The sequence below is a fragment of the Myxocyprinus asiaticus genome, chromosome 31 (assembly GCF_019703515.2).
Source record: "Myxocyprinus asiaticus isolate MX2 ecotype Aquarium Trade chromosome 31, UBuf_Myxa_2, whole genome shotgun sequence".
NCBI lineage: Eukaryota > Metazoa > Chordata > Actinopteri > Cypriniformes > Catostomidae > Myxocyprinus > Myxocyprinus asiaticus.
In genome coordinates, this window is record NC_059374.1 from 39,538,897 (window position 1) to 39,559,414 (window position 20,518).

The following is a 20,518-nucleotide window of genomic DNA, read 5'->3' on the forward strand; positions in this document are numbered from 1 at the left end:
GGGAAGATCGGGAGAATTCCGGTTGGGCCGGTCAAAAATTGGGCCGGTTAGGTCCGCATGTTGATTGACAAACTTTCATCATATGTCACATAACAATTGCCAACAGTCCGTAACATCCGGTATTTGAAGGATCAGAATTGCGTTCCGTATTATAGCGGACACAGTCTGTATTTTATCATCTCACACCCAAACAAATGAGAGAGTAGCCTGTGAAATGAAACTGATGTGCTTCACTTGACAGCGCGGGAAGGATCACGGAAGATCAATCGAGAACAGATAGGCTACTAATAGCTGAATGGATGAACGTGCTTCAGGTACAAGATCATCACAAGTTTAATACTGACTGCAGTCTCACAATCTCAATCAATTAATCTCTGAAATCCTCTTCCTAGCAGTGCAGAATGATAATAGCAAAACTATTTTTTGTCACAAAATAACAGAATACTTAAAGTAAATGTATACAGATGCATCAGCACGACACGGTACGAAAATAATGGGACTTTACAGCTCTCAAAAGATTAAACTCAACGAAACAAACTGCACAGAGAGCCTTCAATGTTGTGTAATGTGATAAAACCCTCTTAAAGAGACAGTAACCATTTTACCTTTGTCCCGAACATTTACATTCCAAGTAAAAGAAAAGTACAAATGTGTTATTTTTAGTATTTTATTTCACTCTTATCATTGTAAAATGGCACGTTTTTGAATGGCATGTAAAAAAGTAAAAACAATCACTCGACCTTAATTGTTTCACTGGATCTGTTGCTATTTTAATGATCTAAAATACAAAGCACTGACCATTTAAAGTGTGAGCCTGTGCATCTTGAAAGAGTTAAAAACATTTACAGTTCTATAGTGTAATTATGTGCCTAGATAGTCTTTAAAATAAACTTAGTTTACCCACAAATGAAATTTCTCTCATCATTTACTCACCCTCATGCCATCCCAGATGTGTATGACTTTCTGTCTTCTGCTGAACACAAATGAAACTTTTTAGAAGAATTTCTCAGTTCTGTTGGTCCTTTCAATGCAACTGAATGGTGATCAGAACTCATAAGGTACAAAAATCACATAAATGCAGCATAAAAGTAATCCATACAACTCTAGTGGTTTAATCTATGTCTTCAGAAGCGATATGATAGGTGTGGGTGAGAAACAGATCAATAGTTAAGTTTTTTTTTACTATAAATTCTCCTCCCTGCCCAGTAGGGGGGGCGATATGCTTATGTAAATCACCAAAAATAGAAGAAGAACTCTTAAGAGAGAAGAGTGCTTATGAAAGTGAAAGTGGAGATTTATAGTAAAAAATGACTTAATTATTGATCTGTTTCTCACTGCTTCTCATTTACTTGCATTGAATGGACCAACAGTTCTTCTAAACATCTTCATTCATGTTCTGCAAAAGAAAGTCATACACATCTGGGATGGCATGAGGGTGAGGAAATGATCAAATAACCCTTTAACATTCACTTATTTTTACAACACATACAATGATGTCTTATGCAAAGTGAAAATCTTAGTGAATTCCGTTATGTGGTATTATGACATGGAGAGCTTAAATAATTTTCAAGTAATTACATATATTGCATATTTTTGCTGTGATCTTGTTTTATTTTTATCATCTTCACCTCCAACCCCCCTTTTGGGTGTGGGCTGACTTGGACATGACATCCCGGGCTGAATATGAAGCCCACTCTGGCCCTGTATGATACCATGTTACAGTGATGGTGTCAGATGGTAATGCCATACTTTAATATACATAAAGGATTAATCTATACTCATATACCATGGTACTCTAAAATACGAACCACAAACTTCAGAATGTCAAAGAACAATGCTTATGGACATGGTACCATGGTGAAACCACGTTTTTTGGACAAATACCATGGTAATACCAAAATCAAAACAAGGTGTATCATGGTACCATGTCCAATAACATGATATTACCATGGAACTTTACCATGGTGGTACCATATCTAAATAACATGGTTTTACCTTTTAATTTTTAACACCATTTTGTTTGTGATAAATAAGTACTTAATTGGTCTATTGAAAAACAGTGTTGGGTGTAATCTGATTACAAAGTAATTAGTTACTACTGACTCGCTACTTTTTTAGTACAAAAAGTAGTGCAACACATTTTAAAACCTTGTAATCTGATTACAGTTAAAGACTTTCAATAAAGTTAATTACTTTTAAGCACATTACTTGGGTAATACATATTTATAAAATAATATTATGTAAGTAGAATCGCATAAATTAATACTAATTATGTTAATGCTTTTGTGTGTTTGCACCATGTTGGGGGATTTGTTCTGTTTTTTGTGATTAATTTAGAGACCTATCTATAGATGACTTATGACAGGAAATGCTTCAACCCTTCCTAAAAAGTACTGTGGTGGTACCATGGTACAATAATGGTAAAATTATGTTTTTTTATTTATTTTTTTAAATGTAGGCTATAGCTGAATGATTACAATATTCTACATGGTACATGGTACTCCAAGTTAATTTAAAGTGTACCAGAGCACTACCATGGTACAATAGTATTACCATGGTATCATGTCCAAAGAATTATGGTAATAAAATGGTAATTTTTGGTACTTTTTTGTTAGTGGTGTTCTGCGATTTTTTTTTCTGTCAGACATTGTGATTTTTTTTTACATTTTTTTTTTTTTACTTTGTTTATTTTGGCATCTAAGAACGAGAGGAGGAAAATGATGTCAAATTCAAAACAGAAGTTTAAGCTCTATTTGTTACCAAACAATAACTCTGGCCACAAAACACACTCTTTTATTGACATTGTACTTCTTCCAAAACAAAGGACAATCATCAGTCTGTGATAAAGTGTTTTTAGAGTACAGCAGCACTTCTGTTCATTCAGTTTGCATGTGTGTCGTGGTCTTGTGCACTTTGATCTGAAGACTATCAATGATCTACCTGATCTTATATGTCAGGGATACACTGCACTGTCTGTAGCTAATAATATCTGTGTTGGGGTCAGGTTTTGTGTGCATTGTTGGGACCCACCGATGAAAATGGCTTAATAATCATGCTAAATAATGTTTAGGGTTAGAGTATGGAACAAATCATTTTACCCAACGTGATAGAAAAAAACAACCAATTCCAGGATACCTGTACATGTGTCACTGATTGACTGTTTTAAAACAACAACAGCATAATAAATAAATGATAGGTAATTCTGATGTTGCATGTATGCACCTGTTGAACTCAGTTCAGGGGTTACAGTAAAATCCAACCCCTACCCCTAAAATAATTTTTTTTGCAATTTTGTAATACATTTTTTTTTTCTTTTTTTTTTCAAAGAATGACATCGTACAATATCCCAAAGGGAGTTTTTGTCAGGTTTTGCTTACCTGTGGGCAGTAGTGGTTCTAGCTTGTAAAGGCCCCTGGGCGAAACCTACTTCAACACGCCCCCAAAGTTGTTGGGGGTGGGGGGGATTCTGTGTGGGAGCCTCATGCCACCAACTGCCCGTGTCGCCCATGCCTAAATCTGCCACTGCCTCTGGGGGATGCTTCTTCTGCGCCACCATCTCTGGCCACTGGAGGACAAAAGGATTATTGAACAGGCCAATAAATGCAGCTGATTTAATCACTTTCCAACTAAAATAAAATTTAGCAGGCAATTATTCAGAACAGCAATAAAATCAGAAGGAAATGAAAGACATAAAATCTTTACCTCAGTGAAAGGTGTCAGAACAGGAGTGAGATGGCACATAATGTGGGTTCTTATTGATTTTTCCTCCAACTTAAAATTTTTAACCCTTTTGGGTTGTAAGAACTGACAGTAACTTGATTACCTGTCATGAAATATTTCAGTTCTTTAGCACTGGAGTTAGATGTATATTGTGTAAATGGATAGATGGATAGATAGATGTTTTTTGAAAATACACTGATGAGCCAAAACATTATGACCAATCTCAGGTGAAGCGAATAACGTTGATCATCTCCTAATAAGGCCACATGTCAAGATCTGGGTAGATTAGATGGTAAGCGAACAATCAGTTCTCGTAGTCAACATGTTGAATGAAGGACAAATGGGCAGGAGTAAAGGCCTGAGCGACTTTGACAAGGACCAAATTGTTATGGCCAGACGACTTGGTCAGAGCATCTCTGAAACGGCAAGGCTTGTGGGGTGCTCCTGGTCAGTGGTGAGTACCTACCGACAGTGGTCCGAGGAGGGACAAACCACAAAACACCGTGAGGACAACGAAAACTATCCCGCCTGGTCCGAAATGACAGAAGGTCTACTGTGGCACAAGTCACAGAAACTTTTAATGATGGTTATGGGAGGAATGTGTCACAACACACAGTGCATCGCACCCTGCTGCGTATGTGGCTGTGTAGCCGCAGACCAGTCAGAGTGCCCAAGATGACCCCGTCCACCATCAACAGCGCCTACAATGGGCAAGCGAGTGTCGGAACTGGACCTTGGAGCAGTGGAAGAAGGTCGCCTGGTCCAATGAGTCCCATTTTCTTTTACATCACATCGCAAAGTAATGGCATCAGGATGCAGTGTGGGAAGACAACAAGCCGGTGGAGGGAGTGTGATACTCTGGGCAATGTTCAGCTGGGAAACTCAGGGTCCAGCAATTCATATGCACGTCAATTTGACATGTGCCACCTACCTAAACATTGTTGCAGACCAGGTGCACCCCTTCATGGCATTGGTATTCCCTGATGGCAGTGGCCTCTTTCAGCAGGATAATGTGCCCTGCCACACAGCACATATTGTTTGGGAATGGTTTGAGGAACATGATGAAGAGTTCAAGGTGTTGCCCTGGCCTCAATCCGATCGAGCATCTGTGGGACGTGCTGGACCAACAAGTCCGATCCACGGTGGCTCCACCTCACAACTTATTGGACTTGAAGGATCTGCTGCTAATGTTTTGTTGCCAGATACCACAGGACAATTTCAAGGGTCTTGTAGAGTCCATACCTCGGCGGGTCAGACCACGCAGAGGACCAACAGCATATTAGGCAGGTAGTGATAATGTTTTGGCTCATCTAGGCTAATACCATGGCATATGAATACAGTAATTAGTCAGTTCCATGTTAAATATCAAAGTTCCATAGTAGTATTACAATCTGATACATTGAATGTACTATGGTACCACCATAGTAACTTTATTTAAGGGTAATTTAACTTTACACTCTGACCAACAGAGGGCGCATTCAAACACAAAATTGCATGTCTTACACACACAACACACACTCATATACACACGCATTTTGATCAGCGGTGGAGTGGAGGAGGGCAGGGAGGCTCAGAGCGGGACTGTATTTGATAGTCCTGCATTCTTTCGGCCAGATGTATTAACACTACCCACGGCAGGGATCTGGACAGGACGGACAACTCTGAACGGAAAAGCACTGCGGTCTGGTAAGGTGGCATCTCGCGGGGTTCCTACTTCTCGTCTCGTGACGTGTCTTTACTTGTGTTTGATCGAGAGATCTGTTACATTGTTGCGCTCAGATCTAAATGAACGCACTAATAAATTCAGTATTATTCCATATGCATCATTCCTGTTTGCAGTATGCATTATTCGCATTTTCCACATGCAACATTTCCCTTGCTCTTTAAAGATCATGAACTGATTATCTTCACTCTCAAAAAGGGAGGAGGTTATTTGCTGAACATGAAAACGGTTTCAGTTTTTTTCGTAGTTTAAATGTAGGCTATGGCTTGATTTAAGACATCTATTTTGTAAAGTGCATTATTTAAGAACATAAATGATCGATCATAATGACGCTTTTATCTAAAATCAGAGGTGGCATTTTGGTGACTCCATATGACATAGCTACTTGTGTAGTTGACAACAATATAGATTTTTATTTTATTTTTTTAAACAAAGATTTTATGTTAAATTAATGTGAACATATGAAGGGAAAGTGTGTATTTTAGAGTATGTAATTTTTTTGATACCAGTTTTAACCCTATGCCTTCACAATTTCATTTGAAAGGCCCTATTGTGTGAAAAATTAATTGTACAGTACAAATATTTTATGTAGTCTCTCAACTAATAGCAGGTCGTAAAATTGCATGTCAAATAATTAGAAAAATGTTGATTTTAGATGGAGTATAGCATGTCTCACTGCAGGAGACTGCTGTCAGCACTTGACATTAGAGCTACACTCTGTGGTTTTAATTTAGAAAATAAAAATAGAGATAAGCCCAAACTATTGTGACATGAGAACTGACCTTTGTGGTTTGCAAATGTGTCAATGCATGTCTGTTTTTTTCTCTCCCTGTATTAAAGAGTTTAGTTTGCAGTAGAAATGATGGGTGAAATCAAGATTGTGCAATCAAGATTGTGCTTTAAATTTGGTCAAAAACCTCAGTGTAAGAATGAATTCAAAGGAACACTGTTATCTGTAGTTAGGGTTAGGTGTCTGCTGTTGTGTCATTGGGGTAAATTAAGTATTGCATGGTACGGTATGTGTGTGTGCAGTGTTGTCAGTTTGTGTTTCTTTGTGTGAATTTGATTTCCAGACAGAGACTTTGGCTGTGCCCAGAGGTATGATTTTACTGCAATACATTTATAGAGGAAACCAGAACTGTGTGTGTGTGTGTGTGTTTGTGTTTACCTAGTTTTGGCCCTGTAACATATCAGACATGTGGAAAGCATTGTGTTTATCAATTATTCAGTCATGTTGTAGCTATTGAGTGAAGTGTGTAATTTTTCTTTGTTGAAGTTCGTACTTCTATTCTGTCCTAGATTAATATGCAGAGATATCTATGAGTAATTCATTTGTGTGTTAATTTCCCTGAAAATTGTAAACATTGTGTATCTGTGGCGCTGTCAAATCATTGCTCAACCAATCAACCAATCGGGTGGGGCTACCTGTTTTTCAGGGAGGTCGACTGATTTTAGGTTTTACCTTAACCGATAACTGAGGTGTTGGAAGAAAGCCGGTAACCGATTAAATTGATATGTTACATGTGTTAAAATTTTTCTTAGTGTTTCCTTACTGTGACAGGGCGGCCATAGAGGCTACAATTCCAGATTAAATGCAGTTCACCAGTATATGAAGTTGGAGACGTTTCCATACACTCTAATTTTTCTTCATGTGCCTTCGCCGATGAGCCAAAACATTATGACCACTCACAGGTGAAGTGAATAACGTTGATCAATCAACAGTCAGTTCTCGTAGTCAACATGTTGAATGCAGGAAAAACGGGCAGGAGTAAAGACCTGATCGACTTTGACATGGGCCAAATTGTTATGGCGAGACGACTGGGTCAGAGCATCTCTGAAATGGCAAGGCTTGAGAGTAGGGGTGTAAATCTGACGTTTAATCATGATACGATCTTGAATCGAATCTCTTGGCCTGCGATCCAATATTTGCTGATACTTCAAAGTCTGCTGCGATACAATTCGATTCAAGGGCCTGCGATCGATATTCCGATATTATGTGTTTTAATATTTAATATAAAATGTTTTTGTGCCCTCAAATGCAACCAAATATAATTTGATTATTTTATTCAGCTCTCTGTATCCACACTGGGACATCCACAACAAAATAAGGTACTTCAGATGTTGAACAAAATTATATAGATAAATAATAGAAAAAATAAAGTCACAGTAAGTGATCATCACTAGTTTGATGACAGCTAATTTTTCAGTTTAGTCCAATTCAAAATACTTACACACCCATGACTTGTTTCCAACTATCCGTGCCATCTGTGGTTTTCTTGGCTACAACTTCCACGGTTGTAATGAAAAATTCTGTAACCGTTAACTGGGATAAATGTAAGTAAGGGTGTTGATGTGTCAAGGCTTATAACTGATGCTGGAGCTGAGCAGGTGATTTCTCTTTCCCTCATTAGTGCTGTTCAGAATGTCAGTGTTGTCAAGATGTTTCACATGATGGTTGAGCTTCTCCATGGTACTTTAAAATATCAAATTCTAATGTAAAATTCAAATAGGTCACATGCGCAAAAATATCGATGGAGGGCCGAATTAATCATGCATGTGAGCCACTCTGCATTTGTCATGAGAGCTCACATTTTAAGGAGCACCCAGTTGACACGTGGGCACGCCGCATGGGTAGCAGAGCAAAATTTGGCTTCAAAGACCCCGTGCACATCCATGTCATGAAAAGCATATTTAGCGCTCATAAAGTCAAATGAATGTAAAAAGGCTCCCGGTCAGCAGTGGTGAGTACCTACCGACAGTGGTCCGAGGACGGACAAACCACAAACCGGCGACAGGGTGTTGGGCACTCAAGGTTCATTGATGTGCGAGGGCAACGAAGGCTATCCCGTCTGGTCCGAACCGACACAAGGTCTACTGTGGCTCAAGTCACAGAAAAGTTTAATGATGATTATGGGAGAAATGTCTCAAAAATCAAACACTGCATCGCACCCTGCTGTGTATGTGGTTGCATAGCTGCAGACCGGTCAAAGTGCCCATGATGACCCCTGTCCACCGATGAAAGCGTCTACAATGGGCACGCGAGCGTCGTAACTGGACCTTAGAGCAGTGGAAAAAGGTCGCCTGGTCCAGTGAGTCCCGTTTTCTTTTACATCATATGGACAGCCGTGTACGTGTGCACCATTTACCTGGGGAAGTAATGGCACCAGGTTGCACTGTTGGAAGACGACAAGGTGGTGGAGGAGTGTGATGCTCTGGGCAATGTTCAGCTGGGAAACCCTCAGTCTGGCCATTCATGTGCACGCCAATTTGACACGTGCCAACTATCTAAACATCGTTGCAGACCAGGTACACCCCTTCATGGCAATGGTGTTCCCTGAAGGCAGTGGCCTCTTTCAGCAGGATTATGTGCCCTGTCACACAGCACACATTGTTTGGGAATGGTTTGAGGAACATGATGAAGAGTTCAAGGTGTTGCCCTGGTCTCCAAGTTCCCCAGATCTCATTCCAATTGAAGATTGAACATCTGTGAGATGTGCTGGACCAACAAGTCTGATCCATGGCGTCTCCACCGCAACATCCAGGACTTGAAGGATCTGCTGCTAATATCTTGGTGCCGGATACCACAGGACACCTTCAGGGGTCTTGTTGAGTCCATGCCTCGGCGGGTCAGTGTTTTGGCATCACACGGAGGACCAACAGCATATTAGGCAGGTGTTCATAATGTTTTGGCTCATCTGTGTATAATCAAAATAACAAAACATACATTAAAGTGAGGATAAAAATATGGATAAATATGGATGCAAATTTTCAATTACTCTAGAACTCTAATGCCACCAGCTGGGAAAAAACAGTGAAATATCACTGATACACGCCGATAAACGATAATTCCAAAAGCAACTATCAGCGCTGATTAATCGGTAAATCAGTCAACCTCTGGTTTTTATGACCTTTGACAGATGGGGAAAGCAGCCTAGTCTCATAGAATGAACGTTACTATAACTACCCTTTCCTACAGTTTCCTGGTGAAATGAACACTAGAGGTTCTACAACAACTGTGCATTTTATTCACTTTCACACAAAACACGGGCTATGGCTGTTTATGACTTTATAAATGCGTATTTTTTGCACTATTACTCACACTGCTATTTGATGATATCGAAATACTTACTGTAACACATAATTTGAAAAACTATACATTTTAACGCTTGTATTACAGACCCATCTACATTTACACACGTATTCCAACATGATTAGCATCTGCTGTAGCTCACCTGATAAGAGTGTTGGACTTTGGACTCAGAGGCCGAGCCTCTAGCCCAGCCAATGATTAAAAGATTAAAAGTGCTATAGAATTGACAAAGAATGACGTGGTTGCTTCAGCAAAGGTGCTTTTCCTGTCGAATTTGCTTTTAAAACACAATCGGTTAGGTTTAGATGTTGGTGTAGTTCACCTCTCATTTATCTTTTAGGACACTATTGGTTAGGTTTAGGCTAAAGGTTTAGGTTAGAGAGGTATGTTTTACTCATTAAAACATCCATCTAATTTTCACCTTAAAAACCTTGTCTGATTACAACATAATTTCACTCGCTTTTTGCGCCCCCCGCTGGACATTTCACTGGGAAACTGCAGCCAACTGTGCAATGAAGCACATAGTTTTGGTGTGTAAAAATGTTGCCAATGTCACGAAATTTCATAAGATCAGGCTATGGGAAAGTCACTATTTTTGCAGTTCTCTGTGGTGCCATTGGTGGAGCAAAAATGACATACTTTTTTTTTAATGTGTGCAATATTATGTTGTAATATTACATACGTTTCTCTGTTGCTTTTGACTGCCTAGGTGACAGTAAGGGGCGGTGCATGTATGGCTGATGGACAAGTGTCTGTACCAATTAGAGGACAATGCTGGCACGGAACCGTTTCATCCTGGTGCTGGTGGTGGGAGCGCTGCTGGCCGTGCTGAGTTTCAGTCTGCAGTATTGTAAGTGTGTGTGTGAACCACAATGTCTGATTTCAGTTGCCGTGTCCCGACTGCATCCTGCCTTCCCTCTGTATGAAGTTATGGCTATTCTTAAATATTTAGGGGATTCTCCAGGGATTGCTGTGTGTGGGGTGGTGTATATGTTTACTGCGTCAGGTGGGAATACAACCTCCGTTGGATTGTATTTACATTCTTGTCTGTGTTTTGTAGTTCCACTTAGAATAATGTCTCAATTAGACAGCAGTCAGCACTCTTAACAAAGGCATTTCCTTTGAAGACCTGCTATATATAGACTGTGCCTTGTCTCAGTTGAACACAGTTTTTAATAGATTTGGACTAAAATGAATAAAATGGGTGTTGGTGGTGTTTGTTACTTTGGTACACTCCAGTATTTCTCAAACGGTGATTACCCTTATAAAAAGTTAATGTCAAAGAAAAAATAGAATTGCCATAAAATTATGCCATTTCCCCCCCCCCCTTCTTTAGCAATTCATTATTTTGTTCTTTTCTACATTCTGGTGGTGAGGGGTCCTTTTAAAATGATTAGGTTTGATGGTTTAATGGTTATGGTGAGGGTGCAATCCTCAAAATAATCTGCAAACAGCTAATCTAAGGTAGTACATTCTTAAAAAATGGTTTGTACCAATGTTTTCCACTGTATAAAAGAATTAGCTTCAGAGCTAACAAATGAAAAGCCATTCTGACAGATTGGTCTTTTGGTTTGATGCACTGCTCAGAAATATTTCACAATAAAAATAAGAAAAGTACAGACTCTCTAAATGCAAACATTTACACTGGGTTGTGTACTCAGCGGAAGGGTGTTGGAAGCCGCTAGCACCACCATCGGTCAGATTAGACAGTCCAAATGCTGAGTTCTGAAAGCAGCAAATGAAAAAAAAAAAAATCACATTTAAATATGGTTCTTAAATTTATATTTACATTGTATGTTTAAAGTATATGAATTAGATCAGTCAAAAAAAATCTAGAAAGTCCTAAAGTTATATAACTGTGAGCATATGATTTGCAATAGATGTTTTATTTTTTTAAAGAAGTGGTTCATTTGATTGGCTTCCGAGACAGATTATTCCCAGATTACCCCAATCCAGACCCATGTCCTTGACTGAAAATCCTCTTTCATTGAGATGAAACTAGCCCTATGGAGATCAGCAGATTACACAACATTCAATTTCATAGTGGCAGCTATAACAAAATCATGGTAATTTAGTTAGTTAATGGGGCATTCAGTAGTTCTCTTGCTAGCGTTAGCATTGCTCTTCTTTGTGTACATTAAGTACCGATACGACAGTGGTGTTAGACGCTGTACTGCCATCTATCGATGTGGATCAGCATGATCCTCTCTGCTGCCCCCGTCAACACTGGAATATCATTTGCATCTGGAAAATGTCAGAGTTTGAGGTAATTTCTAAAGTTATTTGTAACTACTATAATATAATTGCTTTGCCTAAAATCAAACATCATAATTCAAGAGAACAGACTTCTACAGTTAAGGACAGATTATTATTGTCTCTCATATCAATAATCTTTGGAGACTGTCTACATTTCACGTTATTTCTAAAGACAGTTATTACCTTTATTAGAGAATTGCTTAGCATGAAATAAACCTCAATTATCTAGCGATACAGGATGTCATGGTAAAGGAAAGATTAGAATTGTTTTTGATGAGCAAATTTAGCATGTCCATGAATACTGTATTTGGCGAACTTGGAAATCTGTTTTCAAGCAACCAATGTCATCGTTTACTCAAAATCCACAACAATCGCTGTGCCAAGCTATGTAGGGCTTTACTGGTTGTTTAGATCAGTGTTACTATCAGAAATAATTAATAATTATTTCTGTAGTTATTAATTAATATTTGAATTAATCAATTGAATCTAACTCATTAAAACCTCATATGGGGCTCCAGTAAATGTAGTGTGCTACGTTTAGGAGCAAGTTTGGTTATTAGCAATAATTAATAATTATCAAAGATAATTATTAATTATTAAAATCGATAGAACATTGATGAGAATCAATGTTAGCTTTTTTAAATCCTTTAAATCAACAATTATCAAAGATAATCTTTAATTGTTAACATCGATGAAACATTAATTAAAATTAACACTAGCTTGTTGATCATTCAAATTCAATCAAAGATAATTATCAATTATCAAAAATCAATAGAATATTAATAAGGATTAACATTGACGGGGCACCACCCTGGAATCAGGGACTAATAACCAGATAGTAAAACAGTCTCAATATTAGATTGTTTTTTTCCGGAAAATCGATATTCTTCGGATGTCGATTTTCCTAAGAAAACAATAAATGAAGGTTTGAATCCGAGCACTGACATCCCGTCAGCATGACAAAGGTGTATGCAAAACAAACCAAAACACTTCTCTTTATAATATAAACAAAGTTTATTTATGCAGTAATATCAATTAATAATTAATACAATGCAGTCAATAAGCTTCTGACTTACAACTACAAACTAAACAGTGATATGATTAGATATGGAAATCAAAATAATCCTATAACACACAAGGTGTGTGTGTGACAGTGTGTGTGTGTGTAAGGAGGGACGCGCACAAAATGGCGGACGTGACTCTCGTGGAGAGTATATCACGCGAGACTTCCGGCCAGGGAATATGACCGTGAATGGGGGTGGAGATGGCGTCTAACAGTTACCGCGTGTATCCGCTTGTACGATAGCTTAGGGACAAAGCTGGGCTTTAGCATTTTAGCTATTTACAAGACAAAAATGTGTGCCAGAATGTTTGTGAGGGGTCGCGTTCGTGTATGTGTGCGTGTGTGGTTAGTACGAGAGAGAGAAGTGACGGCCCTAAAGCCGATTTCGTGATCGTGGGAGAGAAAGCAGCTGTTAGTTCATCGCTCAGAGACGCGGTGGATGGCTCGTAAACAGTTCCGTGTTATTTGACTCTTTAATGAATGAACTCAGTTGCTGTCTCACCCGCGATGGCGAAATTGCACAACAATCCAATTTGGTTGGACCACAATACAGCAAAACAAATTTGTGATAATTAATACCCTGAGTATTAATAATGAGCGGACATGGCGGTCCGTAAACTGTACAAGCAAAAACCTTGAAACACAAGAATAACACACTATAATATTCTATCTCTGCCCAGACGTAAACCTCTTACTTGAATCGCATGAGGACACAGTAGAATCCTTTAACTCTGACCCGGTTCCTTGAGGCTCGGGTGATGACGGGAGGCCGTTTCCTCGCTCTGTCGGCGGGCGGTACGGCTGTTGATTCTCGGCGGGCTGGTGGAGAACTCAGAAATGTCGACTTGATTGAAGATGGAAGAGAAATCTTTAATCTCTTCACTTCTGTAGGCAAACGGATGAAGATGCGAATTGCTCGGCGGTCTCCTTCGGATCCGTTAGAGTGTTCGGTTGAACACAGAGTAATCTCAACTCGTCCAGCGAGATGGAGATTGTATGGCCACAGTTTCAAGTCGGACGTTACTTCCTTGTGCCACGAGGTTGCACCTGAGAGCAGCGATGAAACTGCGTCTACACACTGCAAGCAAAGTTGCTGGAAGCAAATCCCGAAAGCATTTCAGAGGTATTTGAACTCCTGATGATGTCATGTTTGAGGGACGTTCTGTTGTGTGCCTCATCCAATAGGAGTTGAGAGTTCGATCCTTTAGTGAGCAAGGCTTCATGGGATTTGTAGTCTTTTTTGGACTCCCTTTGTTTGATTTTGGCGCGATTTTTTCAGTATAATTTACGACTTGGAATGTGGGGGCTTGAGTTAGGTTTTTACGACTGTGTTAGGCCTGCCTTTGTCTTCTATCTGAATACATGAGGCCCAACAGCTACTTTGCACTAAAAGAATGAAGACGTATGCCATTTCATAGAGGTGGAGGTAGATGGGGAAAACTGTCCATTACTAACATGTTGACTACACACGTAATTTTAAAAAGTTCGAGGGAAACTTGAGTTTTCTGTAAATTCCACTAATACTATCCAAGGGGGCACCACACTATTGCATTTTTTTATTGTCTTAGGTCTGTTTTTATTTAAATGGAAATTCAAGTTTTTCAGTTTAATTAATCAGGTGTAAATTATTGTTTAGAGGTCCGGACAGCTACCGATGCAGCAGACAAAAAAAGACAGTGGTCTAAACAATTCATGATTCCTAACCTGTCCAACAAAAAAGAAGCAACATCGGCATCACTACTCATGTTTTTCTTCGTCATCAAATCTTTCCACCTTGTGTATGCCATACTGATGTTTACTCTAGTTTTTTGCCTTTGCCGGTCTTTCTATCTTCTTGCTTCATACCTTTTTCGCTTCTTCGGCAGTACAGCTACTGGATCTCCCGTTGTCTCCGCTGCTAAAGCACGGTAAATAAGTATGTTCCATTGTATTCTTTTTGCTCTTCGCATCACCAAACAACAAATATGTGTTCTAAAGAAGCCTAGCCAAGCGTATCTACATAGGCGGCAGCCAATGAGCAAGAAGATTCTCTTCTTCGACGTTTAGTGAAATGCCGCAAGTCATGTGATTTCAACATGGTGAAACAAATTGAAGGGGGTGACCCACATCATATATAATAAACACTTTTTAAATAAAACTATTATGAGTACAGTCTTCATCTCATGTGAGTGTACACCATTCAGATCACTCTTCAAAAAAACACAATTCATTCATTAATGTGTAAAAAAAAAAAATTTAATTAGCCCCAAGTTACTGAATGCACCTTACAGATGGTAAGAATTTGCAAGGGCATCTCAAATGAAACCAGACATGTTCTTACTTTTTTGAAGGTTAGCAGTGATTGGCCAGTGCTCATCTAAAGTCAGTCCACTGGATCACACAGCCAATCACGGTTCAGTTTGAGCAACAGGATATACCTGACCAGCATACAAGAAACAAATTAAACCAAATTAAACAAAACAGATGTCACGAAAGGAAGCTCAAACATCTTTCTTTTTTACTGATGAACAATTTGTTGGTGACAGGAATGGTCGTCATTTAACAATGACTACATGGCATGATAAATTTAAGCCTTTCTCTCTCTTTCTTGTGGCAAGAATGAATGTCATGCATTTGATCTGAAATTTGGCATCTACACTGGCCTTAAAAAGTATCTGTTTGATACATAAGTCAAACATAAAAATGTCACTGCATTCCATAACAAAATATCAAACCAATTGGCATTTATTTTAGAGAAAGATAACACAAGCACACTTTTCAAGTGAAACAATTAGGATTGTAACTCTATAATTAAGGGTCACCTGTGTGAACTTGAGGGGAACTGACTTCATACTTTCACTAAAAATCCCCTTTTGGACCAGTTGGTAAAAGTAATTGCAAAAGGTTAGTTCAATAGTTTGATAGTTTGTAATCTAATGCAATGACATTCATACATTTTTAAGTGTGGCTCAAGTGACTTTATCACTTGGTGATAATGTGTATGTCTGTTTAAAAGTGTTTGTTCTGATTTGGGTTGCACTAATGGTCATTTTTCTTAGATTTCTAAGAAAGAAGAAAGAAGATTTCTTTCTGTTTGTCAGCCTTTCTTTACTACCATTCTTCTAATCTGTCTGTCCTTTCCTTGCTTTGCTTATCTTTTACCCTGTGTGCGGTCATTACTAATTAATTACCTGCTTTGTGGTTTTCCCAATGAAAGTAGGACAGGGCTGCGCCTTAAATTAGCTGACCTCTCTCTCTCTCTCTCTCTCTCTCTCTCTCTCTCTCTCTCTCTCTCTCTCTTCCCTTAAGTTCACTCAAGCATGAATGGTTTGTTTTAAAGAAAGAGGCTCCAGGCCTGTAGAGACTAACAAACAGACAGAAAGAAAGAGGCCATACATCAGCTTAGAGTGAAAGTGAGAGATAAAAGATGAATGCACAGGTCGAGTGCTCAAAATGGTGAGTTGTGCTTCTCTGTCACCATTACTCACTAAAAGAATTAGTTCACCTAACAATGAAAATTCTGTCATTTACTCACCCTCATGTTGTTCCAAACCTGCATGACTTTTGTTTTGTATGTGGAACACCAAAGGAGAAATGTTTAAAGAATTGTACTTGTGTCTTTTTAAGGTGAATATAAGACTGAAGTTTTAATTAGTAAAAAACACCTCCCTAACCTAAAACTAACCAATAGAGTCTTAAAAAGCAAATGAGAGGTAAATAAAACAGACATCCTTACCCTTAACCAATGCCTAAACCGAAATGAGAAATGAAAAGCACATTTTCTAAAGTAACCTCATCATTTTGTGTCACTTTTATAGCACTTTCGTCACACATTTTAGCTTGCATGCTTTACTGGTCTCGAACCACGGTCTTCAGAGTTCAAAGTCCAACACTCTATCAGGTGAGTTACCGCAAAAGCTGATTACTTTGGAATGAGTGTGTAGGTGGGTCTGTAATACAAGTGTTAAAATGTGTCATTTTTCAAATGATCTGTTATAGTAAAAGTGTTTCAATTTCATAACTTATTACATGGTTGTAACAGTATAAGGACGGGCAAGGAGGAGGCGGGTAGCGGCTGAACAGTAAACGTAAGGTTTTATGTTGAGTTTGATATTAAACAAACACACACACATGCAGCGTGGCCGCGTGCGTCTCTTTCTCTCTCTAACTGACGTCTCTGGTTCTCCTTTATCTCACTCTCCCGCTGATCATCTGAATCAGCGCCGGCCAAGCCACACCCTCCTCCTCATCACACTCCTCCCCCGCCCGATTCAGTCCGGGGCGCCACTGGACTGACCTACTCATTTCAATGCAAATCAGTGTTTCATGTCCATTCATTTGTGTATTTGGCAAGTAGTCCTGTAATAGGCATAGCAATGAGGAATTCACAAAATAAACACCAACAGAACTCTGACGCAAACCAGAGGTGGAATTCAGCTGTTCAACGATTCTTTTTTCTTATATTATTACATCATTTCAATGCAAATCAATATTTTATGTCCATGTATTTATATATTTGGTTAGTAGCCGTGTAACTCTGGCCATGGCCCTGATCACCCTGTCGGGGTTTATTTTGCGATAACAACCGGCTGACTGTACGTTATCCCTTACATGGCAGTGTGTAAGTAATAGAGTGAAAAATAAGTGTTTACAAAGTCATAATCAGCCGTTTTGTCGTGAATTAAATGCACAATTGATGTAGCGCCTCTAGTGTTAATTTTACAAAGAAACTGCTGTGAAATGTTAAATGCAGCACCTAAAGGTCAGTTTGAAAAATGTTGTGATAGTAACGTTTATTCTATGAGACTGGGTTGTTTTGTTCATTGGAAAAAATCTGACTCAAAGGAACATTTTGATTTTAGGGCTGAGTATCGATACAGATTTCTTAATATGATTAAATTCTGATTCACAAGTTCTTGATTCAATTCCGATATTATTTGATTCTGATTAATTTGGGTGTACTTCAGTTATAAGTCCATTTTTGCTTGCACATGAAAGAAATTCTCTTGCAGCTAACGCTGTAAATTATAAAGGGAACCTTAATACGAACATTCTAATTGACATTTTTTTGTGGTGCTATTATGGTGCTTTTGCATCCTTTTTTTAAGCATGAAATGTCCAGTCCTGGGCTGCAACTATTAGGGCTGCAACTAACGATTATTTTGATAATCAACTAATATAACTATTATTAGAATGATTATTCAATTATTCGGTTATTGCAACGATTAATCATTAGCTCTTAACTGACTATTCAGCTTGTAACTTGACTTTGGTTGTATTAAACGTGCTTACTAACAATAGAGGACAAAATCATCTTTAAAAAATATCTCTAAATGACATTCACTGAATTAAAGAGAAGTTTAATTCTGTAAAAAATTCACTGCAATTTGTCAAAAATTCAAAATCCTATTGTTATATATATATATAAAAAAATCTTGTTTTCCATTTAGAATTGTCGAAAAATCCTTGAAACAAGATACATTTACTTTAGAAGCAACAAAACATTAATTGCTTTCAGAGAATGTGTCTTTCATATAAGTATATTTTGTATACATGTGTATTTTTCCACTTTATACTTCTGCCAGTGTAGTTAAGACAAAATATACTTGTATTCAAGGTCTATTCTCTGAAAGCAAGTCTAAATATCTTATATACTGCTTCTCGGGTAAATGCTATTTTATATATTTTTTATTTATTTTTTTTATTTGGGGGGGTGATTTTTATATAGTTTAAAATATTAGAATTTTTTTATATTATATTCAACATTCTCAGACAACAAATTTTTCTTCTGCAGTATAGCACCTAAAGTAAATGTACATTGTTTTAAAGGAGTTTTAGAAACTTATATTGGAAAACAAGTCAAAAACTTATTTTGTTGCAGTGTATAATGGGCTAAGACTACCCTCTCTCACCTTTCTGTTCACTTCGATCCATCTTTAACTCACAAAAAAACAAATTCTCTCTTCTTAATAGAGCTGCGTGTCGGTGATTTTCTTCATGATAAAATACACACCGCAACCCATACAGTTGTGCTCAAAAGATTGCATACCCTGGCAGAAATTGTGAAATTTTGGCATTGATTTTGAAAATATGACTGATCTTTTATTTAAGGATAGTGATCATATGAAGCCATTTATTATCACATAGTTGTTTGGCTCCTTTTTAAATCATAATGATAACAGAAATCACCCAAATGGCCCTGATCAAAAGTTTACATACCCTTGAATGTTTGGCCTTGTTACAGACACACAAGGTGACACACACAGGTTTAAATGGCAATTAAAGTTTAATTTCCCACACCTGTGGCTTTTTAAATTGCAATTAGTGTCCGTGTATAAATAGTCAATGAGTCTGTTAGCTCTCACGTGGATGCACTGAGCAGGCTAGATACTGAGCCATGGGGAGCAGAAAAGAACTGTCAAAAGACCTGCGTAACAAGGTAATGGAACTTTATAAAGATGGAAAAGGATATAAAAAGATATCCAAAGCCTTGAAAATGCCAGTCAGTACTGTTCAATCACTTATTAAGAAGTGGAAAATTCGGGGATCTCTTGATACCAAGCCAAGGTCAGGTAGACCAAGAAAAATTTCAGCCACAGCTGCCAGAAGAATTGTTTGGGATACAAAGAAAAACCCACAGGTAACCTCAGCAGAAATACAGGCTGCTCTGGATATGGTGTGGTTGTTTCAAGGAGCACAATATGACGATACTTTAACAAAAATGAGCTGAATGGTCGAGTTGCCAGAAAGAAGCCTTTACTGCGCCAATGTCACAAATGACAACACCTTGACATGCCTCACAGCTTCTGGCACACTGTAATTTGGAGTGACGAGACCAAAATAGAGCTTTATGGTCACAATCATAAGCGCTATGTTTGGAGAGGGGTCAACAAGGCCTATAGTGAAAAGAATACCATCCCCACTGTGAAGCATGGTGGTGGCTCACTGATGTTTTGGGGGTGTGTGAGCTCTAAAGGCACGGGGAATCTTGTGAAAATTGATGGCAAGATGAATGCAGCATGTTATCAGAAAATACTGGCAGACAATTTGCATTCTTCTGCACGAAAGCTGTGCATGGGACGCTCTTGGACTTTCCAGCACGACAATGACCCTAAGCACAAGGCCAAGTTGACCCTCCAGTGGTTACAGCAGAAAAAGGTGAAGGTTCTGGAGTGGCCATCACAGTCTCCTGACCTTAATATCATCGAGCCACTTTGGGGAGATCTCAAACGTGCGGTTCATGCAAGATGACCAAAGACTTTGCATGACCTGGAGGCATTTTGCCAAGACAAATGGGCAGCTATACCACCTGCAAGAATTTGGGGCCTCATAGACAACTATTACAAAATACTGCATGCTGTCATTGATGCTAAAGGGGGCAATACACAGTATTAAGAACTAAGGGTATGCAGACTTTTGAACAGGGGTCATTTCATTTTTTTCTTTGTTGCCATGTTTTGTTTTATGATTGTGCCAATCTGTTATAACCTACAGTTAAATATGAATCCCATAAGAAATAAAAGAAATGTGTTTTGCCTGCTCACTCATGTTTTCTCTAAAAATGGTACATATATTACCAATTCTCCAAGGGTATGCAAACTTTTGAGCACAACTGTATGCATTATGATTCACTATGTCGCGAGCCATCGCAAAATAACCTAGCTGCAGCAAGCGCAATGTGCATGAG

General features: G+C 38.5%; 1 protein-coding gene across 2 annotated transcripts in view; it reads left to right on the plus strand.

The window, feature by feature from the left end:
- Nucleotides 1-160: 160 nt before the first annotated feature.
- Nucleotides 161-20,518, plus strand: part of LOC127422231 (2-phosphoxylose phosphatase 1-like) — a 33,759-nt gene continuing 13,401 nt past the window's right edge. Inside the window, exons 1-2 of one of the 2 annotated variants that reach the window (XM_051665588.1) lie at nucleotides 161-314; nucleotides 10,243-10,383. In XM_051665588.1, the coding sequence (XP_051521548.1) occupies nucleotides 10,305-10,383 (79 nt within the window). In that variant the 5' untranslated portion in view covers nucleotides 161-314; nucleotides 10,243-10,304. Of the gene's footprint in view, nucleotides 315-5,224; nucleotides 5,407-10,242; nucleotides 10,384-20,518 lie in introns of those variants that run through there. The other variant, XM_051665587.1, reaches the window with a different exon arrangement.